At 40.3% G+C, this 26,899-nt stretch overlaps 1 protein-coding gene across 4 annotated transcripts in view; it reads left to right on the forward strand.

Moving 5' to 3' along the window:
• LOC308362342 (1-phosphatidylinositol 4,5-bisphosphate phosphodiesterase delta-3-A-like) overlaps positions 1-4,345 on the forward strand; it is a 22,244-nt gene extending 17,899 nt beyond the window's left edge. For 2 of the 4 annotated variants that reach the window (XM_080834949.1, XM_080834951.1), the window contains 2 exons: positions 208-1,690; positions 2,208-4,345. In XM_080834949.1, the coding sequence (XP_080691075.1) occupies positions 208-341 (134 nt within the window). In that variant the 3' untranslated portion in view covers positions 342-1,690; positions 2,208-4,345. Of the gene's footprint in view, positions 1-207; positions 1,691-2,207 lie in introns of those variants that run through there. The other 2 variants (XM_080834950.1, XM_080834952.1) reach the window with 2 other exon arrangements.
• Positions 4,346-26,899: the final 22,554 nt, after the last annotated feature.

Genomic DNA, 26,899 nt, shown 5'->3' on the forward strand with positions numbered 1-26,899 from the left:
AGTGTGTGTGGGTTTGAGTGTGAGTGTGTGTGTGTGTGTGTTTGTAAAATGATGCTTTTGTGTGTGTGTGTGTGTGTGTGTATGTGTATGTAAAATGATGTGTGTGTGTGTGTGTGTAAAATGATGTGTGTGTGTGTGTGTGTGTGTGTGTGTGTAAAATGATGTGTGTGTAAAATGATGTGTGTGTGTGTGTGTGCCTCCCCCCAGGCTACAGACACGTGCACCTGTTGCGAGCGGACGGCAGCAGCTTGTCCCCGGCCTCCCTGTTCATCCACGTCAAGGTGACACGCCACGGGCTTCCCCCGGTCAGGAGTGTGGCCGAGCGCATGGGCAAGGCCTGACCCTCTACGCCAGCGTGCGATTGGCCCATTCCTTAGAGGGTGGAGAAAACCTCCTCCCATTGGCTGAAGCTCTGGTGTGCTGAGAAGATGAGCCAATCAGAAAAGCTGCAGTTATCGGGTGGAGCCGCCTCTCCATCCTGAACTAGCTTCCTAGAGAACTGTGAAGTGAAGCAGTCACCATGGCGATCCAAACACATGGAACTTAATCTGACTCATTTTTAACGTTGCTATGGAAACATGTGCATGTTTCTGCTCTTAGTGGTCGCCCGTGTTCTTAACCTCCGAGATTCGAACATTTAGGGCCAATTTTTACGAAGGGTGTTTTTCTCTTTTGACTTGGCTATTCGCACGATGATCAGCAGCTCCAAACTAAGCCCCAAATCACAGAGGGTGATCGTCCAGGGGGCGTTTAAAGAAAGGACCTGTTTTTGAGACCTCATTTTTTTTTTATATATTTATTTCTCATTTTTTTTTTAACCCCAAAGTCTTTTTTCAATCTTTTCTTTTCTTGTTCTGTGGTAAGCCGTGGTGATAGTGGTACAGGAGGTAGAGATGTCGTTTAGTATCAGAAGGTTGCTAGTTCGATTTTCTGTCGAAGCGTCCTTGAGCAAGACACTGAACCCCTAATTGCTTCTGACGTGCAGTGTGCCATCAGTGTAAATGTTAAATGTGTATACATCCTTGGAAGTCGCTTTGGATAAAGGCGTCTGCTAAATGTCTACATGTAAATTCAAATGTAACCCTAAATAACAACAGTTCAGTGTATGTGTCCGGAAGCTTGCTTAAAGGATGTTTAAGGCTGTTGTTGGGGCAGTTGGTACAGGAGGACTCTGTGTGTGTGTGTGTGTGTGTGTGTGTGTGTGTGTGTGTGTGAGAGAGAGAGCTTGCTTAAAGGATGTTTAAGGCTGTTGTTTGGGCAGTTGGCAAAAATAGATGCACTATGAATACTCAAGTTTGCTCAAGAAAGGATGAAAGGAAATCTTACTTACTTACAGAAAAGTTAATGCCGACTGACATTCAGAATATTCATAGATAGGAGCAATCTAAGTTAGTGTCATACATTTCATAAAGCGATTCAGGTGCACACACCCTCATGCACAACACACACACACATACACATAAACCCACACACACACACACACCCTCATGCACTACAGCAGTCTAGGCTTCAAACACACACAACATGGCACACTGAAGGCCCTAACGTACAGGTCTGGCTCACCCAATAGAATGAGGCCCTAACGTACAGGTCTGGCTCACCCAATAGAATGAGGTCCTAACGTTCAGGTCTGGCTCACCCAATAGAATGAGGCCCTCACGTTCAGGTCTGGCTCACCCAATAGAATGAGGTCCTAACGTACAGGTCTGGCTCACCCAATAGAATGAGGTCCTAACGTTCAGGTCTGGCTCACCCAATAGAATGAGGTCCTAACGTTCAGGTCTGGCTCACCCAATAGAATGAGGTCCTAACGTTCAGGTCTGGCTCACCCAATAGAATGAGGTCCTAACGTTCAGGTCTGGCTCACCCAATAGAATGAGGTCCTAACGTTCAGGTCTGGCTCACCCAATAGAATGAGGTCCTAACGTTCAGGTCTGGCTCACCCAATAGAATGAGGTCCTAACGTTCAGGTCTGGCTCACCCAATAGAATGAGGTCCTAACGTTCAGGTCTGGCTCACCCAATAGAATCTGGCCCTCACGTTCAGGTCTGTCTGGTCACACACACCCTCATGCACTACAGCAGTCTAGGATTCAAACTGCTCACACAACATGGGGCACTGAAGGGCCTAACGTACACGTGAGGGCCTCAGGTCTGGCTCACCCAATAGAATGAGGCCCTCAGGTCTGACTCACCCAATAGAATGAGGCCCTCACGTTCAGGTCTGGCTCACCCAATAGAATGAGGCCCTCAGGTCTATCTCACCCAATAGAATGAGGCCCTCAGGTTCAGCTCACCCAATAGAATGAGGCCCTCACGTTCAGGTCTGGCTCGCCCAATAGAATGAGGCCCTCACGTTCAGGTCGGGCTCACCCAATAAAATGAGGGCCTCAGGTCTGGCTCACCCAATAGAATGAGGCCCTCACTTACAGGTCTGGCTCACCCAATAGAATGAGGCCCTCACGTTCAGGTCTGGCTCACCCAATAGAATGAGGCCCTCACGTTCAGGTCTGGCTCACCCAATAGAATGAGGCCCTCAGGTCTATCTCACCCAATAGAATGAGGCCCTCAGGTTCAGCTCACCCAATAGAATGAGGCCCTCACGTTCAGGTCTGGCTCGCCCAATAGAATGAGGCCCTCACGTTCAGGTCGGGCTCACCCAATAAAATGAGGGCCTCAGGTCTGGCTCACCCAATAGAATGAGGCCCTCACTTACAGGTCTGGCTCACCCAATAGAATGAGGCCCTCACGTTCAGGTCTGGCTCACCCAATAGAATGAGGCCCTCAGGTCTATCTCACCCAATAGAATGAGGCCCTCAGGTTCAGCTCACTCAATAGAATGAGGCCCTCACGTTCAGGTCTGGCTCGCCCAATAGAATGAGGCCCTCACGTTCAGGTCAGGCTCACCCAATAAAATGAGGGCCTCAGGTCTGGCTCACCCAATAGAATGAGGCCCTCACTTACAGGTCTGGCTCACCCAATAGAATGAGGCCTGGTTCACCCTATAGGATGAGGCCCTAACGTACAGGTCTGGCTCAGCCAATAGAATAATTTTGAACACTGACCATCGCGTGATTAGCCAAGCGGAAAAGGTGATGATCATCGCACTTAATTTCATTGTTGTTTAGGTGTGTGTGCAGAAGCTATGTTAATCAGGTGCTTAGGGTTAAGTTGTGTGTGCAGAGAAGCTATGTTAATCAAGTGCTTAGGGTTTAGTTGTTGACCAGAAACCATTCTTACACCATTCTTAAATATGGCCCATCGTGCTTAGAAGCAGTTTAAAGATGTGACTTAACATTAACCCGTTTTTTAGCATTTTATTGTTGTGTTGAAATTACCTACGTGAAGAGGGCTGCTGGCCGCTGATGCACCAGTTTACATGTGGCCATGTCAGTGTGCGAACTTACATTTCTGTTTACATGTGAACTATCCTATGAAGTTATCTGTACAGCAACGATCCATGCTTGTACATCTTGATTTCTATAATGTCTGTGGTTTACTCTTGACGTGTCTACATTTACCAGGGGCTGGTTGGACTAACCTGGGTCTTCTTACTTAGCGCCGGACCTGGGGTGACAGGGCCTTCTCTGTCGTTGCACCCTCCCTCCGTAATGCCCTCCCTCTGCCCATCCGTCAGGCTCCCATCATAGCACTATTTAAACAAACCCTCAAAACTCACCTTTTCAACCTCGCTCTTCACCTCCTAATCCCCTGCTCCCTCCCCTCCACCATAACACTCACATGTTCAGCTTTTCTTTCTAAAATGTTTGTTTCGATCGTTTGTCTTTTATAATTTATTGTTGTCTTGTTTTGCTTGTCTTCACACTTGTAAAGCGACTTTGGGTATTGAGAAAAGCGCTATAGAAAATGAATTATTATTATTATTATTATTATTGTTATTATCTTTGTATTACCACATGATCACCATCTCAGTATTAGTCACATGATCACCATCTCAGTATTAGTCACTTCTGTCTCAATCTCTCTTGTCAGTATTACTTTCTCTCTCTTTTGACTGGACAGAGGCTCTAGGTCTTCATGTTGCTCATCATGGACATTGAAATCTTTCCTTTGTATTTGTTTCAAGACAAAGCTTTTTCACGATGAGAGCCATTGTTATTAAAACATACACAGCTCTCGGCTGTATTTGTAATAATGTTGTATGTCATAATGTTACCTGATGGTCGGTAGGGTTTTTCAACCCGAGTTAGCTGGACGTAAATGGAGTTAACAAAGACTCCATAAAGCCAACTCTCTTTTGTAGAGATTTGTTTGTTCCACAATGACAACGTTCTTCAGAGCTTAGCACACAACAATCTCTCCAAAGTATGATTAATTCTCCAACGTACAGCCTGAAGGCTTACAGAATTCTGTAACCATTATAGGGCTACAGAATAAACACTTAAACAATTAAATAAACGGTTTTCTACATGTGTCTGTCTCGAGGGATGCTTTGGGGATTATATGGTGTGCAGAGGTCTCTGACACCAGTGTATTTAATGTAAATGTGCCACTCTTCCTTGTGTGTGTTGTAGCGATTCAACCTCTTCAAATCTTAAGAGTTGATACTTCAATGAGAGTCAGAAGACAGAATGCGATGAACTGAAGTTTATTCAATCTTGCAGACTTTCATTAAATCTGAGTAGTGGTCAAAAAACGAGTGCACTAACTTTTTAAATGGTTTATTTCATCACTATTGAAGCAATCGAAAAACCATAACAAATTCAAATTGAACCAATCAGAATATTCTCTCAAACCCAAACATTTTATCGAAGCTCCGCCAATCAGAATATTCCACTGACTTGTTGCCGAAAATCATTTTAAGACAATGGTGACTTGTGAGAACAGGTATGTGTCCTTGTCAATGTTGCAATGTTTATATCTCTTTGGGAGGCTTCGCCTGTCCATGACTCTGCATCTCTAATCCCAAGACCCCTCCATGAATGCTTGGGTGTCTCCATAAGCCTGTACCTGTAGGCCTGTTTTCCGTTTGACCTTACAAGACCTTTTTTTTGCCAAACTGCTTCATGTTCACCACACCATTGTATTACAACCATGATTTTTCTACTTCCGAAAGAAGTGTTGACAAAAAAACTACATGAAAGTTGACCCTAGCACCAAGAATAACTGTCTGAATACTAAAAGGCCCAGCTCCAGCCATTTTGGCATGGCTGAGATGAAGGACAGAAATAAAGCACAAGATCAAATAGTGTAAAGTATTATATGAAAACCACCAATTGTTCGCTACCCAAAAACTTGCTAGCATGCTAACTGACCAATGTCCTGCTGTGACAGCATTTATCTCATTTTCACCATGGCACTGCAGAGCATAATGTATTTACCCAAAACATCATGGGAATGTATACTGTATGTTTCACTCAACCCGCACTGTAACTCTGCTAGTTAAAGCATGAATGGGTCTCTCTCTCCTGCTTTCACACATGAACTCCATTAATGGGCAGGCATCACACAGGCTAAAACACAAACAGTCGTTTGCCTCTGGAACAGACAATGTAATATACTGGTTGTAGCATTGTTGTTGGAGAAGCCAGTATTTCAGTTTAGCATGTTTCCTTAATCTCTGATGATATTTCATGGCCATTTTATGATTTAAAGTAGTACATTTATTTCATGCTGGTCCTTTAAGGCTGGAATAAATGTAACTCAATTTTGGAACCTTTGACCAAAAAACAACAAGTGGTCTGCAGACTGTAAATGTGCAGACTGTGAACTTAGTTTTCCTTTTTCCCATTTAACAACAATATTTTCTCATCAGCCTTGTCTTCCTTTTGGCTTCATACAGTTTTCAGAAACGGCATATTTCTCATTTTGTGGTCTTCTTGAACACACCCATGCACATATAACATGCCATACTGTCCTTATTGTACTGTTGTCTTTGACCATGTAAGATTGTTAATTGTCAATCATTAGTACTACTATATGAAGTTTGTTTGATCTTGTGGGAATGAATACTATGTGAATTAGTGTGTTTTTCTAAATGTACAAGTAACTAAGGCAATAGTTGGTGTGGTAGTGGGTTTGTTTGAATCGTGAATGAATAAGACAATTCAAATTGTAGGAAAAGGGATACTACTAATTATGCTACCAGTGGTAAGACATACAAAACACACACACACACAGGTAGAAAGAGACAGCCAGGCCAATGGGTCACTGTGAAATGGCCCAAATCAGCCACCCCACAACGGAGAGCCTGGTCTCACCTCACTCCTCAGTATCTTCACCCAAGAATGTTGACATGCTAGTTGAATCCAAATAAATTATAACTAGGTATAAGATACATTGAATTATTGACTATTTTGGATTTCCTGTTTCCTCACCCGATAGTTAAAAGGGACCCACAATTAAAATAACATCATATGAGTCATAACGTAAGCTAAGCTCTCTGTGTTTACTCTGCAGAATAAACAATTTCAGGACTCTGAGGCAAAGGCCGGTGGTGTGGCTGGAACCATAGCGATGTAAACTGTTTCTTGTGCCTATCGCAGTGGTTCAGTGGTTAAGGGCGCATTCTAGTCAAAATACGTAATATAATATATGTCCTACTCCCATTGGATTGCTACCCTCTATTAGGTTGTCTTGGCGTGTTACAAACACGCACGAAAACAAATACTGTTGTAAAAAATGGAGAAAACATAAACAGCACCTAGAGGACACAAGCAGTGAGGTGGGGAAAAAAGCGGCAGATTCTGAGGTTAGCAACCCCCTCATCCTACTGACTCAAACTGAGCAAGGAGAAACCCCCCTCATCCTACTGACTCAAACTGAGCAAGGAGAAACCCCCCTCATCCTACTGACTCAAACTGAGCAAGGAGAAACCCCCCTCATCCTACTGACTCAAACTGAGCAAGGAGAAACCCCCTCATCCTACTGACTCAAACTGAGCAAGGAGAAACCCCCCTCATCCTACTGACTCAAACTGAGCAAGGAGAAACCCCCCTCATCCTACTGACTCAAACTGTGCAAGGAGAAAACCCCCTCATCCTACTGACTCAAACTGAGCAAGGAGAAATGTAGGACCATATTTTCCACTACAATAATGGGGTGGGGGGCTTTTGCCGTAACTCATAGCTGGGCAGACAGGAGGGTCGCGCCCTCTGGACAACATCTCGATATTATAATGCAATAATATTGGCTAGTGGCGATTTAAGCATTTAAACCCTAAGCAGATAGGTGCTCCACAGACCCCCGTTGAGCCAAGGTGCAAAAATACTGGTACATGATATCAGGCAGCATCTTTCTGACATGAAATAATACACTGGTACACAAGATCAGAGAGTATATTTTTAATAAAATAATAATACACTGGTACACAAGATCAGAGAGTATATTTCTGGCATGATAAAACAGTCTGATGAATGGCTAACAGACAGTATAGAAGGCTACAAACAGGAAAATGTACAGTATGATACACAGTATTATATTTATGTTTGTCACAAATATACAGTTTCATGTTTGAAGCAACTGACATATTTCAGAAAATTCTCCTAAGAACAGCGCCGATACACAATACACAAAGTGTGGTGTCTACCAAAGTGGTCAAATAAAGATCAGTCACAAATCAGTCTCATAAAATATACTAAACCATCAAACTGGAAATCTGATTTATTAATTCAATTAATAACTTCAACCAAAATGACCATATCAATATTTAGTAAAGGTTGAAAGTTGAAGGAGTTCTGAATAGAAGAGGTTGGCAGGATTCACTGTTGTGCAACATTAAATAAACCAGCATATACAATCAAAGGCATTTATTTACAAAATGATCAGAAGTAAAACACAGAATATATATCTAACTAGATGTACCTAACTAATGAACTACAGGAGAGTGTGTGTGTGTGTGCGTATGTGCATTTGCGGGCCGCGTCAGAAAGAATGTGTGTGTGTTTTTTTTGTTACGTCGTAGTTCGGCATGAGTGTGCATGTCTGTGCACGGTCATATGAGATCAGACAAAGAAACTAGCCTATATGAAGTGCGAAGCTTGAGTTCTCTCTCTGCATATGTAATAATAATAATACTAATAATAATAATAATAATAATAATACATTATAATACATCACATTTATATACTGCCCTACAAAGCCAAAGAGCAGTAAGTGCAAAAACCCCAAACTGAGAAAAACAGCTTTTTGTGTTTTTTTTTACACCAAGTAAAAGTTTTAAATTATATTTAATAACAAAATGTATAATTAGATAGATTAAAGTGAGGTGAACACCACCCTTTAATTTTTTTTTACATTTTTGCAAAATCTGGTAATTTTATAGGCTATACTGCGTTTTGCCTTTGTATTACTGCTTAAAATTACACACGCATACATTAAGGTATTGCATGTAGAATCAATGCAAACTGCAGTAAAGACATATACTGCACTTGGCTTGGTTTTACTCTACTTTTCTATAAACACTGCACACTGCAAATTTAAATTGAAAATATTTACATGAAACAGTTTATTGATCAACATAAAATTTTCACAGATTGAAGAGCTGACCCTGCACTTTCAATTTCTGCAAAAAAAAATTTTTGGAAAAAATGCACATACTGCTCTTTGCCTTTGTAGGGCAGTATAGGCTTAAGGCCAACATACAGTTAATCAGTGTGATTAAGGTGCCAAAGTGGGAGAGGAAAATGGTGACTGATGCATGCGAGTCCCTTTGTATCTGGAAAGCATAACTAACAGCCTAAGCATGAAAATATAGTCCAACAGTTACTGTATGTTCAGTGAACAAATCAAATCAGTAAATTCATATTGTGATAACAAAGGTTAAACAGTCCGTTGCTTGGCCATGTAAATGACTACGCTAAGTCAGCTAGATGTATGCCCAGTTTTAATATCAAAGTTACCAGTCCTTGGGGAAACGGGGTTCTGGATGATGGTTGAACTAGGCTAAAGAGTTTGTGGCTGAAAAGTTCAAGGTTATCTTTGCGATAACTTGCTCAGCTTGTTTCCATTGTAAAGTTAACTAGCATACTTTGTGTTGCAGTTGCTCACGCTAAACTTGTTAACTAATTAGCTTCACCTCTGAGTTTGAGTAAATCCTACATGCTGCAAAGAGCTTTCCTGCACTTGTCACTTTGGTAAAACCTGTTGAAGGAAACTTTCTCAAGAGTGTTAATTTGTCCTCACACACACTGTAGAATGATAAGCACTCAGCACGTTTGTTTAGATACAGACCAATTCTGTGTGGACAATCAAAGTCAGGGCAGTCTCCAATGATCTTACTGTTTTGGACGAAGCAATCTAACTTGTTATGGTAGATTAAAAGACAAGGGAAAAATCCACTTTTGCCCATTTGGTCATCTGCACATGTGGACTTCTGTGCTCTGCTTGAAACCCCTATTTCTACTCTGTCTCCACTCACTTCCACCTCCCAATAGCACCGCTTAGTCAAAGCCTCTTTAGACAGAATAATCTCGTACTGTGATGCATCCATTGATGAACCTGTTGACACGCTTTTGTCCCCATGAGAAAGGAAATCCATGTCGTATCGTACTTGGTCATCCAGTGTGAGTGGACAGAAATCTACAGGCAATCATAAAAAAGACATTAGGTTTTAAAGAAGTTAATCATAAACCATGAATCTAAATATTCCTTAATTAGCATTCTGAGGAGTCTTAATTAATGGACAAATGGACTGTATCAAGTGATTTTGTCATCGTCTCTTTCAAAAATGTGGCTTCTTCTTAACCATTGTATTTTGTTCCCTTTTTACAATGTTTATTGAGGACCATGTATATTACAGTGATGAAATAAGGCCTGGTATTATTATTATTAAGGATTTTGTTTCAGTTATAGGAATAGTGAGAAGTTTAAATTGTTTCCCAAAAGAAAACCAAAAGAACAGCATACGTACTGTTATATTTGTTGTTTGTGTACTAATGTTTTTGTGATGAAAGAGTAAGAATATATCATGAAAAATGTGTCTTACATTTCCTTGGTCCAGGGTTTAGCTGGAAAGCTTCATCAGAATCCACACTGAAAAGAATTAAAACAGCATGAATTTTGCAATTATTTTGAAGTAGTATTTTGGTAAAGGTTCTACATACTTACATTAGAGTGTCTAATTTATATTTGGGATTTCTCTTCTGATCAACGAGACATTCTATCCCTGGTGCTTGTGGGTTGTTAAAGTCCAGACACAGCTCCTCTAAGTGTGATGGATTGCAATCCAGAGCATAGGACAGAGAATAAAACCCACCCTCTTTTATTCCACAACCTGCCAACCTACCGAAACAGACAATGGAATGGGAATGGATTAGAGCCATAGTATCGACTGACTTTGAAGTCGGTAGCATGTTATTTTCTGCAATCTAAAATCTAGCAACCACATGTTGTTTCTGAGGGGCAATTATTTGGCTTGATTCTGAGTTCAAAACTCAACAGAGTTCTTACCCTAGGGATTGCAGTCCACAGGTCGGATCCATAAATCCAGCAGAGAGAAGCATCACTCCAGTGTCCTGCAGGTCATTGTCATGTAGTTTGAGTTTTATCAGTTTGGAACTGGGTGATTGTAATACATTGGCTAGATATTCACAGCTGTCCTCTGTTAGGGAGCATTCTGAAAGCCTGTAAATATCACAAGATTGTTCACACACAAACACAATGACAAACACACATCTTGGACCATACGTATCAATGGTGCGTATGCACTAAAGTCATGCTGAGCATTTTTCAACGCATAACATACGTACCTCTGCGTATGGTATTATTAACTGTAATATGGGAAGGGGCCACTTCAAGGTACTTAGAAGTTAAGTACCTTGAGTCCAATTTATCAAATTTTATATCAAATTTATGCAGATATACAGAAAATGACAAAAACTCTCTAGCACCATTGTATGTAACAGTATGGAGGAATTTAAATGTGTTCTTCTGCAATGTTAAGTTTTCACAAATTAATCAGCATCATTTATGTACTCATACTGAAATAAGGGCACCAAGAGCGGATCATCAGTTTGATAATTGAGAAATAACTTAAAACAATTAAACGCATAAAACGCACTCCAGTAATTACGCAGATTTGACTCATGTTCAGATCAATGAATAAAATGGGTGTGCATTGTGCTTACGTTGTATTTGATAACAAACACTATCACACAAATTACATAACACACAACCAAATGGCTACTTTTTTGTGAAATGACTGAATGGACAGATTTATTTTTTCACAGCTGCCCCTAAATCTATGGATCATTATATGGTCTATATCATTCAATACATGTTTCAATGAATCTTTAAAATGATTATAATAGTCATTAGGTAATCAAAATAGTCATAAAATATTAAATCATACATGAAGTTCAGCTGTGATTCAGCTATTTTCACAGCACCACAGCTGCCACTGCAGTCCCAATTCATACATAATTAGTCACTGCCATAGAGTATGTTGGTTGGTGAATTTTGTTGCCAAATGGTAAAAAATATGCTGGCAAAATATGGTTATGGTCGATGATTAATAATTGATAAAATGATCTACTATTCCAGTTTAACTGGATACACAAAACTATTGACTCCAGTAATGTTAAATGTAACAGCACTTACTTTAAAATCTGTATCTTAGAGTTTGCATGGATCAGGCCATCACAAAGTAGTTTCACTCCCAAATCCCTCAAGTCATTGTAGTTCAGATTCAGTTCCCTCAAGCTTGATTCTTCACACTGGAGGACATTTGCCAATGACGTACAGGACTCAGATGTAAGATAACCTGCAGCTACTCTGTGGTAAGAAGCAAAATTTGTTAACTTGCAGGTTACCCACATTTATGTTGCAAGCAAGGTACACTACAACTTGGTGACAACTCATTTAAGTAACTAAGTAAAGATTATATGCTCATTAAAAGATTAAAAAAAACAGGTACACAAAATTCTCACCTTAGACTGGAGAGCCTGCATTGTTCGCTCATTAATGCATCACAGAGCATTTCCATTCCCAAGTCTGTCACGTAATTAAAGCTGAGCTCTAACTCATTCAGTGCAGAGTGTGCTTTAAGAGCTGAGGCCACATAGCCACAGGCATCCTTGGTAAGAGCACATTTGGCCACACTGCAAAAATTGGAAGTACACAACAGAAAGTCAAAGTCAAAGTCAAAGTGTGTTTATTAAATATTATTAAAGGAGGATATCAGGTCCACAGGTCTCATTTTGCAAGAAAAAAAGAACCAAACAAAGACAAAAACATATTTATCCCTCAACTAATATTTGATTTCTGCTCCTCAAAACCCTCTTTTTACTTTTAAATCGATGTACTCATTCATTAATATTTCTTTTTTTTTTTAAACGTGATCGTTTAAAGCCTGATCCATCCATTCAGCCTGATCCATCCATTTGGAGCCAGAGCCATTTAGATTTGATTGTTGGCTTTTGTACAAGATGTTTGGAGTGAGGCATATTAGCTTTAGATGGCCTTGGTCAAGCTATAACCCCTTCATCTAGCATTAGCACAGTCTCATGCCCCCACCTCCTACCATGACAGACACATTACACCATTACACATATCAAACACCCCTCAAGTTGATCCCTTCCTGCCAAAACACATCAGAGACCCACCCCCCTCCTGCTAGAGGGCCCAGGAAGCTTTCCCCAGACAAACACCTTGTGGGTAATCATTTATGCCATTGATTAGTATTTCCATTCTGTAGGGACGGGGCTATTGGGTGACACCCCTTTATGCTGTGTAAAAAAATATCCAAACAATGGTGAAAACCTTTCAAATAAAATTGAAATAAACTGAACCGACCTTAGTTTTGCCAGTTTGCAGTGTGAACTACTCAATCCAGAGCAGAGCCGCATCACTCCTTCATCTCCTATGCAGTTGTAGCTGAGTTCAAGCTCTGTCAGGGGTGAATTTTCCGACTGCAGAGCTGAGGCCACAATTTCACAGGACTCAGGAGAGAGGCTGCATCCATCCAGCCTATGAACACAGATGCAAGCTGTAGGATGATTGAATTACAACTGGACTGGAGACGATAAACACACAGAGTAAAGACTCAGATGTTGTGGTGTTAAGAACATTGTTAAAATTATATTTTTTAGATATTACATATTGAAGGAATTAATCGCAAAACATATAAATTGTACACATTACTATAAAATGAAAATAGGTAATGGGACAGTAAAAAAAAAATGATTTTTAGATAAATATTTCAGATTTATAAATTTGATAAGCATCATACAGTGCTCTACACAATTATTGGCCCCTATATACCCCATATTGGCATGGTTCACCGGCCGCAGAATAAAGGTTTAGGTCCCCCGACCTAAAACCCATAGAAATTCTGTGGGATGAGTTGAAGCCAGTGTTGAACTTGGAGGTTCTCGCCCAAGATTCCACAGTACATGGCCTCATTCATAGTCGCCTTGATGCGGTGGAGTCCACCAGTACCCTAGGCAGAGAAACAGCCCGGTAGCATAATGTTTCCACCTCCATGCTGGATGATATGGGGATGGTGTTCTTTGGGTCATATTCTTGGGCGAGAACCTCCAAGTTCAACACTAGCTGCCCGACCGTTGATTGACTCGTGCAAAGGACCCAAAGTAGCTTCCAGCCTATTCAAGGGAACTATGGATGGGGCCATGTACTGTGGAATCTTGGGCAAGAACCTCCTTCCCTCATTGAAAACGTGGTACAATCCCAGGCATTTTAAAATCCTCCTGAGTGTGCGCATACTTATAACGATGTCATCCACCGTGTTCAATAACTGGAGAATCTCACCATGTCTTAAACCCAGCTTAAAATAGAATTTGATTGACTCGTGTAAAGCACCCATAGTAGCTACCAGCCTATTCTTGCCTCTCGTTTCGTTTAGTGTCATTATCATGAAATAACATGGTAATTTCATGTAATAACATGATAAATATCTTGTAAAAACGTGAAAATATCATTATCATGTTATAACGTGAAAATATCATTATCATGAAATAACGTGATAATTTCATGTAATAACATGATAATTTCATGTAATAACATGATATTTATCATGTCAAAACGTGAAAAAGATATTGTTAAAACAAGAAACTTTCACGTAATTAGTTGATACTGAGACTTTTTTTTTTTTTTTAGTGTGGCAGCAATACGCTTCCGTAGCTTCCTGTCTGGGTCCTGTTCGGATTTATTTTCCGATAATGACTAGCAGATTATACATTTTCTCTTACAAAGTGCACACGCAATAATTTTATAATAACATTGTAGTATTTCCATAAATTAGCCATGAACGTTTCCTGTTTTGGATCATTACTTTTGAGACACTCAGGACACGATATTGTTTTTGTGAGCTAAGCTAACAGGGCTTGCTCATTTCCTCCATTACATGATATCAACGTTGTTTGGGTATGATATTTTTTAGGGCATTTTGAATTATGATTATGAAGACAAAGGGGGGCATACAACTTTGCATATCCTACTTCAAATACTTATTTATATATCTTATTTACATATTTCATTATGAGCGTTTGAGTGAGACAAGCACATTTTAATATCTGTTATGCTCAAATGGAGTTAACTACAGTTCAAATTATCCACTGCATGTATGACTCGTATTGTTCTATCTACTGCATAGCATTATAGCACAGGATGGAGCTGAGTGTAAGTTAATAAATTCAGATTTACAAAAACCTTCAAAATAATTTTTATACCCAGAAGTACGAACACTCTAGTCTAAACCAACCTTAGTTTTGCCAGTTTGCAGTGTGAACTACTCAATCCAGAGCAGAGCCGCATCACTCCTTCATCTCCTATGCTGTTGTAGCTGAGGTCAAGCTCTGTCAGGGGTAAGGTGTTGGACTGCAAAGCTGAGGCCACAATTCCACAGGACTCAGCAGAGAGGCTGCATCTATCCAGTCTGAAAAGTGAACTCCGATGTTATTTGTCATAAATGTAGGATAAATAAAATCTACACATTTTACAATTGGCTCAAAACAACTCAGTAAAGACTGATTTAAGATAATTTTTCACTAAATAGTTTATTAACTGATGTTTTTTCAGCTGTTTATATAAAAAGTGCCTTTTTCTATAAATAACAGATTTAAGTGTTTTGAGCCATGCATAGGCCTTTACAATAGTTTCACACGTGCATACAATACACTGGTTGCAATTTGGAACCCTCACCACTAAATGCCACTAAAAACTACACACTACCTTTAAGCAGGGACTTTTTCACACCTACTTTTACAAAAAAAATAGAGTTCCAGGTAAGATGGGCATCCTAACTCAGTGACTTGAGTAGTAACCAGTGTGCAGACACCAATTCTGAATACCTGCTAAACATTTTCCTGGTCAATGTTTTCTTTCTTTCTTGCCAAAACAGGGACCAGTATCTGCTGTGGACATTCTTTCTGGCAAAGGCCAATCATTCGTTCTCGAAAAGGCTTTTGTCTTTTCATAATTTGCATAAAGTGTTGTCTTTTGGAAGCTTGATAAATGAACAAATTAGTTTCTTTCATTATTCTTTCAGATAATGATTTACATTGTACAGGATGGGTGCCTTCTTGTGTTTGGCCACTAGGGAAATCTCTATTTGTGTACAAACCCACTGTACACTTCTGCCCAGGTATCTGGCTACTTCCTGACAGGCATTTTCAGCCATTTGAACAGCAAAGTTTACACTACTTTACAAAGATTTCCATAACTCATATATTCTGTGGTCAAGCAGAAACTGTATACAGTAGTCTGTGACAGGTGATATAAATAACCAGAGAAAACTTGGTTGACCAAGTGTGACCCATTTGTGAAACTGTCACACATGACCACTGGGGAGAATATTATTAAAGCAGCACAACGGTTCAATAGCTATTTGCTAATGATATGCTAGCACCTAAAACTAACGAAATCTCTTGAAATGCGCTGGCTTTGACATTATGACAAACTACTCACTCAACAACTGTCCTTACACAGTCAAACATCAAGCAAGTGCAACACAAGACAAAGCAAGACGGCAAATTAGCTACTTACTAGTGCGGCAGACAGTAGAAAGTTGGGCGGCCTAAGGCAAAACTACAGAACGTTATATGCCTATGGACCCTGGTATGGCAATGGCACGGAGGCGATTCTCCATATTAAAAGTCATTGTAGCGCCCCAATTTTTTTCAAGCTGTTATTTTAAGGTTAAACTGATTATCCTAACCCTAATCCTGAAGTATAATTGTTGCATTGTGTTACTTTAAGAAATTCAGTAATGATATTCTAAACCAACCTGAGTGTTGCCAGATTGCAGTGTGGACTTGTCAGTCCAGTACAGAGAAATCCCACTCCTTTGTCTCCTATGTCATTGTTGCTGAGTTGAAGGTTTGTCAAGGGTGATTTCTCTGATCGCAGAGCTGAGGCTACAATTTCACAGGATTCAGCAGTGACCTTGCTCCCAGCCAACCTGAAAAATGATCTCAGATGTTAAGCCTAAATCAGCTGTCAGTAAAATGAATAAAATCTATAAAACAGGCAGAAAACCATAACACTTTAGTATAGAAGGAAATTATAATTTTGTCGCATTGTTACTTGGTTCTGCTCATTGTCACATTGTCATTGTATTGTTATTTGTTTATTGACTTTTCCACAGGCACCTCAGGACTTTTTAGACCAACACTGGAACTGTTGGCGAAGGTTTTTGCACGTTCGTCTTTCTGGGCTTTGCTGAAATACAATATTTAATAAAGGACCCTGTCTTGGTAAACTTAATTAATCTGACTCCACTGAATTTAGGAACTCAGCCTCAGTCCCTGTTCTTTTAATGCAGGGGTGTAAATAAAATCAACCTAGTGGGACAATGCAGTTCTGGAATGTTTTTAGAGACATCATCTGTAAACAACTGACCCACACCTAATGAGTAATTGTTATTATAAGGCCATCTGAAGATTCTCACCCTGCAATTTAGGGCTTTACAGTTGTTCTAATGGAGAGCACATTCTAATCTGCTGGACACGGCACTGTTTCTCCAGGATCAGTTGAACTGATATGGCAGGGAAATTCTTAAACGCTTAACATGAAAACGTTTAACGTAGCTTAATGTTCCAAAACAACAATCAATGATCATAAAATACTTTAAAAAAACATTTAAATCCTTTTTTTTTCTCAAGTGAAGAATTACGTTCCCGTAGATTACTTATTCCATTTGTCTTTAACTGTTTTTAAAGACTGAACAAGTTGGTGAATATATAATGGAGTTAAAGGGGATTGGCGTTCCCTCAGAGAGATCTTCAGGGTTTGCGTCTTAATACACAGTGAAACCATAACAACCCAACAGAGAAAATTGAAGGGATGGTGCATTTAGAACTTTAAAAAACTAAATGTTAACAAATGTTTGAATGCGTATGGCCTCATAATCTGGATGTGCTTTCAGTGTTTTGGGTCTTATAGCCTATGTGTGTCAGGATCCTGCTCTGTCTTCGTTTTGTGTTTTCTTGTTCCCGACATGTGATTTCCCCTGTTTGTTTATATTTTCATGTGCTTTTTGTGTTTGTTTTGTCAGGCCATGTGTTTTCTGTCTTTGTCCTGAAACTCCGCTCTGAGCTGACCTCTGCCACTTCCTGTTTTTTCCCTCACCTGGGGGGTATTCGTCGTACGTGGTTTAGTGACAAACCTGGATAAGTTAACTCAGAGTAAGTGGTAAACCTCCTAATCTAATAACCCCCATTGGTTCATTCTCCCAGCAAAACAATGCCAGAGGGCTCTTTTTATTTAACGTACCAAGTACGAAGAATACCCCCCTGGGGTCCGTTCGGCATAGGACTGAAGCTAAGTTAATCAATTGTCCTTTTAGCATGTTTTAGCGAGCTGATTGAGAACAGGATATATTGGCTTGTCAAAGGCTGGTCTTTACCCAAATCATGTGGTTAACGTCAACCAGGCTAAACTTATCAGGGCAATTGCGCGTGCAAGTCCTACTTCAAAAGGCAGGAAAGGTCGATCACCAAAACAATGATTTTCAAACGGTATAATGGTTCTAAACTCAAAGAATAGGGCTCTTTTTTTCTCCGCTGGCGAGCAGGAGATGTCTAGTCTAGTGCTACCTGGCTTCCCTGAGGAAAGAAGGGATGTATCACGTAATCATTCAACCTATTCACCTGGGTTTCAATAACATTTCAATAACATTATTAATATATTCCCAATATTATATTTAGCAACATAATATTAAGACACAGGTATTTACCTATGCGTGTTATGTAACTAGCTTGACATCGTCGAAATGTGACTAGAAATGAAAAATCTTCTGGGTTTGGCGGCTATTTGGTCAGTGGGGGGGGGGTGACGTTTTCAGAACCAATCAGAAGCCGATTAGCTGGTGTGGCCAGAGCCACTTGGTACGCTCGCTTAGCTGTCCGTCAAACACAAATAAGCCAATATGAATGCCCCCGTCGAAAGCCCACCCACAAGGCACGTTTGTGTCAAAACCGTAAACAAAGAATCAGGGAGCGCAAACGAAAGCTGGAGAGGTAATCAAATGAAACGACAACAACAACCAAAATTGAGAGGCAGGCAAAGGCAAAAGGAGAGAGGCAAAGGCAGATGTTTCACACCATTTCACTTTCTTTTCCATTGCAATCTGTTTTTTTATTATTATTTATATTTTTTTGTTTGACTTTTTTAATTTGGTATTTTGAATTGATGTATTTTGCTTGACTTTTTTAATTTGGTATTTTGAATTGATGTATTTTGCTTGCTCTTATAAAGGTCTTCTTTAAACTTATTGGCACAAAATAAACTCCATAGAGATGAACGTGAACGCTTATGAAGAATACAAGACCATAATCAGCATAAAAGCCCATACTTTAATGTAACAAATTATACAGCCAAAAGTAATTGCGTTCAACAAACCCATCACCTGCTGCGCTAGCCAAAAGTGTATCCTGTTTGCTGAGTGGATGCATGTACGGCCCCGGCATAACAGCTTATACTTCAATGTAACGAACAATACTGCCTCTCGGTTTGTCCACACCATCATCTCACCGTCTCAAACATTGCCGAGTGGATGCATGTACGGCCCCGGCATAAATAAATAAAACTTAAGAAGAACAATAGTGCTTGCAAGCACACTAACAATATATGCCAGCATTACTACATATATCTTCTCCCTTTCTCTCTCTCTCTCCTTCCATATCATATTGCTTTTGCCTATAATTACACTGATAAAATAGCCATATTGCCTACTGTTAAATCTACTACCCAAATGCATCTCCCTATCTGTCTCTGAAATTGTTGTCTACTAACATAAATGTTCTCTCTCCCCTATAGCATGTTCCAATCGCTGATGGAAGTGGAACTATCGCTCCTCACCCCCACCACTCTGCACGTAGTCTCTCTACCTGGTCTATCTGGAGAAACCCTCGGCCAATCGCACCCACCGCCACTGCATTGCCGTACACCTACACTACCCAATACCCAATGCTAGCATTTATATACAATATACATTATTGCCTCCACCGAAATGTTTCTCTGTCCCTACATCCCTTACCCCTGTAACAGTAACCCTATTGGCACAGTAATCTGGTCTTGCCTGTATCATGTATTTACCACCAGATGTATGTATACATATGTCCAGTGACCATATGCTAGCTGTGTATAACCCCTGTTGCTTCCTTTCCCCTTCTGCCACACAACCCTTCCCCTTCCCCCCTTCCCCCCGTCCCACCTTCCTGTCTCCACCCGGTCGACCTCAAGCAGATGGGTCCCCCCTTATGTGCTGTGGTTCTGCTTAAGGTTTCTTCCTGCCCAACAGGGAGTTTTTCCTTGCCCCTGTTGCCGTTGTGCATGCACTAAGGGGGTTCAGGCTCTGGGCTCTGTTAAGCGCCTAGAGGCAATTGTATTGTTATGGCGCTATACAAATAAAATTGAATTGAATTGAATAATCATGGAAAAATTCAACACCGCCACCGATGTGAGAGCAAGGCAAGAAATGTTGTGTGAAGATGTCTTTTGGCTGATATCTATGTATAAATGCGAAACAGCAAGTGTGATCTGGGACAGAGGTTTACGCTGCCGGTTAGAACCTGCAAGAGTGCTAGTTCGATTCCCCTCACTTCCTACATCGGTGTAGTTGTACATTTCCTTGTAAGTCGCTTTGAATAAAAGCGTCTGTTAAATTACTAAATGTATTAATAACAAGCGCAATAAATTGAAGCAGTGAAAATACAGTGTGTGTATTTCTCTATTCTTATCATGAGTCCACCTTAATCATTTTCTACAATAATGATATGCTATGGTGTACTAATAGCACTGTCATCTAATTATGAGTGGTTTGTTCTCCGCATCACCGACACTACAAAAATGTACCACTCGCAAAAAAGCGCAAGGCAGTCAATGTTCGACTGTGGTGTTTGCAATAAATGACTTCAGAAGGTCTTGTAAATTAATTATTCCTTGTCGGTTGAATCGGTAGCTCTCATACAAGAACTCATCATGATGGAATAATGGATATTGCCGATCGCAAAGAACTCTCTCCCTACGCTAATCAAACTTTCTAATATGACTCCTTGGTCAATGGGATCCCTCCTTTAGCCGGACGTGTCACTGGCGCGCAACGAACGCGTGCTGACGTGTCACTGGTGCGCAACGAACGATAAGTCAAAGTTAAACGAGCGTGTGTAGCATGTGAATTACGACAGAATAGCGTTTTGCTGGCGTGTGGGTTTTATGGTCAAACGGGTATGAAATGCTGGAAAATCATAGTGATTCAGTTTATCTGAACAGTGAACATCATGCCGCCAAGACGACGAAAAGGTGTGAGGGGGGCTTCTGCTACTAGCGCTGCTGCAAGTAAGAAGATGATAAATGCTGCTGAATGTAAGAAGAATGCAAAGCCTCTTTCACTAGCAATGTCTTCGGACGAAGATTTTATGTTATTGTTACTGTGATTTACGAAATTATAGGTGTTCTCGAGGGGTTTTATGTTTTTACAATAAATGATTTAAAGGCATAATATGCAGGATTCCCTTGGAGCTCCCCCTAAAGGTTTTTACTAGTATTAACGTTTACTCCAGTGTCGTAAAAACACATTCACTTGTATACCGGTGAGTGGAGTCAGTGAAGACGTGATCAGAAAACAGCGAATATGTCAACCGAGGTAAGAATATTCAAAGATTTTACAGAAATATGACTGCAGAGTTTTATTCATTGTGATATCGGAGATGGATGCTAATTCAACCAAAAGAATGACAACATTTAGTTTAGAAGAAATACCGATCGTGTTTTGAGCCTACAATGTTTTCTAAGTGTTTGAATGTGGAGTCGCCTACGTGCGATCTAATACAATATTGTAACACCAAAAAGCTACAAATTCAGAATTTACATTAGAAAGTGTAATGACATTGGAACGTGTAATTTATTATTAGCTAGCCAGAAAGCAGGTCGAACTACTTCCGCCCGAGCGGCGGGCATAGCCAAGAAAGTTACATAGCGTAGTAATTTGAGTACAGACCCCCGATGGCAGTGAAGGAGGCGGAAATCGCCCTATTAAAAGTCATTGTAGCGACACAATTTTTTTCAAGCTGTTATTTTAAGGTACAATTGTTACATACGGTACCTTTAAATTTGACACTGAATTTGTGTTTCTTAGTGTTCATTATTAGAAAACATCAATACATCCACACACATTGTCCATGTCACAAGAGTCTTCATATCATATCCATCTGCCATGGAACAGCACCAGCTATAACAGTGTTCAACTATGTTCAAGTTCAGTACATCTACTTCATGCTGGGCTCAAGCAAGCATATATACCCTCCTTAGTCTTTCTGGATCCTCCATAGTGGGTGTTCTCTACTACGGTAGCCCAAAATCAACTGAACCCTACTTTACTGTAAAAGCATCGGTTTATATAGGGTAGACAGAGTACAATTGAGACACCCATTTAAACCCATTGATGGTGACTGACCAAGGATTGAAAATACAAGCTATATCACAATCAAGCTGTATCAACTGTACCCGATCACCCCCTACCTTGCTTATTTAGACCCCAAGATAAATCATTCCTATTACTTTAATGTTTGAAAAGACACCCATTAATAAAGGATAGTTCTACAGTTCAGTTTAATTTGCTTTGTTTGTTGTCTAACTTTGACTTCTAACCTGCTTATCGCGGGTACAGTTGAGACATTATGTCTCAACCTTACCCTGCTGACAACCTCACGCTTTTCGCTAGATTATGCAATGACCTTGCATGACATGATAGCATGGAATATGTAGCTTTATAGTGCACGGAATAACGTTTGCAATGATGTAAGTTGCGTTTGTTGATCGCGTATGGATAATAACATATTCATTGCAGAAGGGACATGATAAAATCAAGATCTTCCCTTGGTGAAAACACTTTCGCCAATATCTTCGTACGAGATGGTTTAGGTTCTCAAATTTCCCGGGATCAAAGAGGACGTTAGTAGGCATCAAGTTATTTTGGGTGTTTTTCAACTGTACTCAGTCTACCCTTCCCACATGCATGGACGTTTCGGAAACGCTAAATTACGCTCTTTGGACGCTATATGACGTTCGTTTGACGTTAGTCACATGCTGCGTGCGCTAGGGGTCGGTTCAGAGGTCGTTGTCAGGTCGCCAGTGAGTCGTTCAGTGCAAGGCAAATGATTAATAACAACCAAGTAACGCTAGGGTAACGACAGACTGACGATAGCCAAACGCGTGCAACGTTAGTGAAACGTTCCACGAACGTTCTCCAGCATTTAAATTAAACGTTGAAGAATACTGGTCTCCATGAGAACTTTTGTGCATGTTCAAAAATGTATTTTCGGACCAGCGCTCTCCGCCGATCACCGACGATTACAGACGATTACAGCGTTCACCAGCTTTCACACAACACTCTTCTGGCGCTATACCAGCGATAATGGACGATTACCAACGTTTCCTCTAACGTCATAGAACTTTGACCAGAACGTTATGGTGTAATGGGGCCTTTACTATGGTGATTTATCGAAAGTTGCTTCGCTGAACCAAAAAGAGGGGCATTTTTTTATTTTAGCCTGGAAATTAGCTTGCTAAACCGCTTAGCAAGCTACGCCAAATTGGGCCCAGTTCCCAAACCCTGTTTGTTTGCCTGATTTGTTTCTCCTCTGTCTCGTTAATTCCCCTTGTTTAGTCACCTGTTTCATTAGCTGTTTTCCCCCTTCTGGTATGAATCAGTCAGTTATGGTCAGTCAGTTCTTTGTCCCGTGTTGGTTCGCCAGTTTAATGCCAGTCGAAGTCCTGTAAGTCTAATGCCCTTGTTACGTCTCTGCTTTTTTCTGTGCTTTCCCTGTTTTGATTTCTACGTTGGGATCTTGAGTTTTTTCCCTTTTTGGATTTTTGTGTTTAACATTTTGTAAATAAAACCTGAACTCTACCGCATCTGGTCTGCGATTGGGTCCTTTCCTGCCGTATCCTAACAATGTGCTAATTAAAATGTATCTTTTTGGTGAACAGAATCAAAACAGCTTTGTCTCAAGATTAACCTTCCCTTCTCTACAACTTGTGAATGCCCGATTGGAATGGCAGGAACATAGCAAATTATTTTGTGTATCGGATTTGTGACCGATTGTGTGACCGAACATGTATCTGCTAGAAACAGTGTATATACACCTTGATAAATCTAAATTCTATTTACCTCATTATGTAAGCCTTGGCAGAACAAGTGAATTTAGGGTCATGCATAATACTTGCCACTTGTGGTACCTATATATTTTTTATTAATTTTATATCAATTCAAAGGCACCTTTCATCACTTTGAATGAGGGTCTGTTGATTAATGTCAAAAGATATAAGCTACTGATTCTATGCGTTGATGTGTTATACGATGTAAGGTTGATTTACCTGCCATGCTTGCAGGCCTTCAACATACATAATAGTCTTGCTTGACCAGCTGCTGATGTTTTGAACTTCTTCAGATCAAGCACCTCCAGCACATTTCCTGACATCAACACTGCAAAGCTAAGTGCTGAGCACTTATCTGGTTCCATGTAAGTGTGTGAGAGGGTTCCAGATGAGACTTCGTTCAGGATTCCATTCACTAGGGAGTCATCCTTAAGTTCACTCAGACAATGGAACAGATTAATGATCCTCTCTGGTGCTTGAAGGCTTTTGATATTCTTCTTAATGTTATCAATTGTTTCATTAACAGACGGAGTTAAGTCTATTTTGAGTGGGGCGTTAGATGTCCTGAGTACATTCATTATTCTTTTCATAAGAGTGAAATGTGTTGTAGTGTCTGGAAGAAAGGTCTGTTTGTCGTCACTGGAGAGACCCAGTAGGAAGCGCAGAAAGAGGTCCCACTGACCATTTGAACTCAGCAGGGCGATTTCCACAGCCTTCTTATGGACATCTGACAGGCTCACGGTTACCTTATCCTTTCTACCACTGTGTAATGAGAGGACATTCACTTTCTTTTGCACACAGGAGACATGTACATACACTGCAGCCAGAAACTCCTGGATGCTCAGATGAACAAAGCAAAAGACTCTCTCCTGGTATAGTCCATCCTCTACTCTGAAGATCTCTGTGCAAAGTGAAGAATACTCTGAAGCTTTTCTGACATCAATGCCACAGCCCTGTAGGTCTTCTTCATAGAATATCAGATTGCCTTCTGTCAGCTGTTTGTAAGCCAGTTCACCAAGTTTCAGAACCATTCCTTTGTCTGAATTAGATAATTGGCCTTGGAGGATGGGATCATTTTCATGGTATTTTCTGTTCTTCATGCTTGTCTGAATAATCAGGAAATGTATGTACATTTCAGTGAGAGTCTGGGGTAGCTCACCAGTTTTGGCATCACTAAACAAGATCTCAAACACAATGGCAGAAATCCAGCAGAAGACTGGAATGTGGCACATGATGTAAAGGGTTCTTGAAGTCTTCATGTGTGTGACTATTTTGTTGGCCATGCTTTCATTCTTGATTTTCTTCCTGAAGTACTCTTCCTTCTGATCGTCACTGAATCCCCGAACCTCTGTCACCCTGTGAACGTATTCTGAAGGAATCTGACTTGCTGCTGCGGGTCGAGAGGTTATCCATTTCATAGCTGAGGGTAGCAGATTCCCTTTTATCAGGTTTGTCAACAACACACCAACTGAGGTTGGCTTTGAGACATCAGACCACCATGGACTGTTTTTGAAATCTAAAATATGTCGACATTCATCAAGTCCATCCATAATCAGCAGCACTTTGTTAAGTACACTTTCTAGGTTTTTCACCTCTTTAAGTTGTGGCGCAAAGGTATACAGAAGATCCATCAGGCTGTAGTCTTCCCTCTTCAGATTTAGGTCTCGGAAAGGTAGTGGAACAACTATTGCAATATCTTCATTTGCTTTATGATCTGCCCAGTCCAGAATAAATTTTTGAACAGAGACAGTCTTTCCAATCCCTGCAATCCCCTTGGTTAGGACAGATGTGATTCGTCTTCTTTGTTCAGGAAAACACTTAAATAAGTCAGCACATCTGATAGGAGTGTCTCCGTCTCTTTGATGTGTCGTCTCAATCTGTCTCACCTCATGTTGGTCGCTTATATCTCCTGATCCACCCTCTGTGATGTACAGATCTACAAAGATCTCATTCAGAGACACTGCATGGCCTTGGGGTGAAACACACTCTGATATATTTCCAAATTTACTCTTCAGGTCTGTTTGGATGGCTGTTTTTACTTTTTGTAGATCGTCTGTAACAAAAATGTTTTAATTCCATCACTTAACAGCACAGCACTTGTTTTTCATAAGATTAATTAACCTTTGGTCTCTATTTTCATTTGCCAGTTGTACATAACTCCCTGATTCAAAATCCCCTCACAGCCATTTGGACATTACGTTTGAATTTCTCTGTATCAGTCATACACCGATCCACCAAAAAAGTCAAGCTTTAATGTCAGTAATGGCTTTACTGCTGTGTATTTTATGCTACTGTAAGAACTGAAAATGGGTCATCTAAACATTGTTTGTATTGATTACATCTCCCATAATGCTTTGTTTGGAGTGAGGTTTAAAGCAGGTTTTGAAGGAAGTTGAGAGCAGAGAAGAAGAGTTGATAAGTAGAGTGTTTTGTATGGCGCTATAGAAGCATTTAAATTCTGAACTTGTCTGTCTGCATGAAATGATTTTACTAACTAAATATGTTCCAGACTCTAAGACAGATCACAGCACTAATCACAGCAACTTTTTCTTACCTGGCAGCACAAAGTGCAAGACGAGTTTGAGTGCTCCTTCACTTCCAAAACTCTCTAAAAGTTTCTCTCCTACTTCAGCTGGAGAAAGGGATTCCATTGTATTTCCTAAACATTCTGGGTAATCTCGGTTGAGATGTTTTGTAAAGGCATTAACACTGTCTTCTGTAAGTGTTTGCAAGGTCTGCTGTATAAGGACTACTGTCTCTGGTACATGTATTGAGATCTGTGAAAGAAACAAAAGAAAAATGATTGTGTTCGATTAGAAACACATTTTAAAATAAAAGTGCTTTTGCTTGCAATGTGCAGGAATCTGTCCTCCTTCAGACTTTGAAACACTTGTCTTTTTGGCATAGTTAACATGGGAAGAAAGCAGGCAACTTTAGACAGTGTAACCATCACATCATAGGCATTCTTCCAAGGTCTCATTTCTATTTATGCACACCATTCTGACCAGGTGAAAACGTGGTCCCTGAAAGTAAGCAGCAGCTCTTTGGCATTTGCTATCATGAGGGCATTGCCATTACAGATGCACACTTTTTGTTTTAAAGCATTCAAAGTGTAACAGGTTAGATAAGTGCACAAGATACCTGTGTTTCGGTTTATTTGTTATTTTGGTATCACATGCACATGTCTCTGGTAGCCCCCCCTGTCTCCCCCCTGTTTTGTTGTTCTCTACCCCCTTCCTCTTTCCTGTTTTGCATATGCTGGAATGAGGTATGTGGTGGAGTTTTAATGGGAGGTATGAATCTGTAAATATTGTCTTTAAAAA

Source organism: Sprattus sprattus, assembly GCF_963457725.1.
Source record: "Sprattus sprattus genome assembly, chromosome: 3".
Lineage (NCBI taxonomy): Eukaryota > Metazoa > Chordata > Actinopteri > Clupeiformes > Clupeidae > Sprattus > Sprattus sprattus.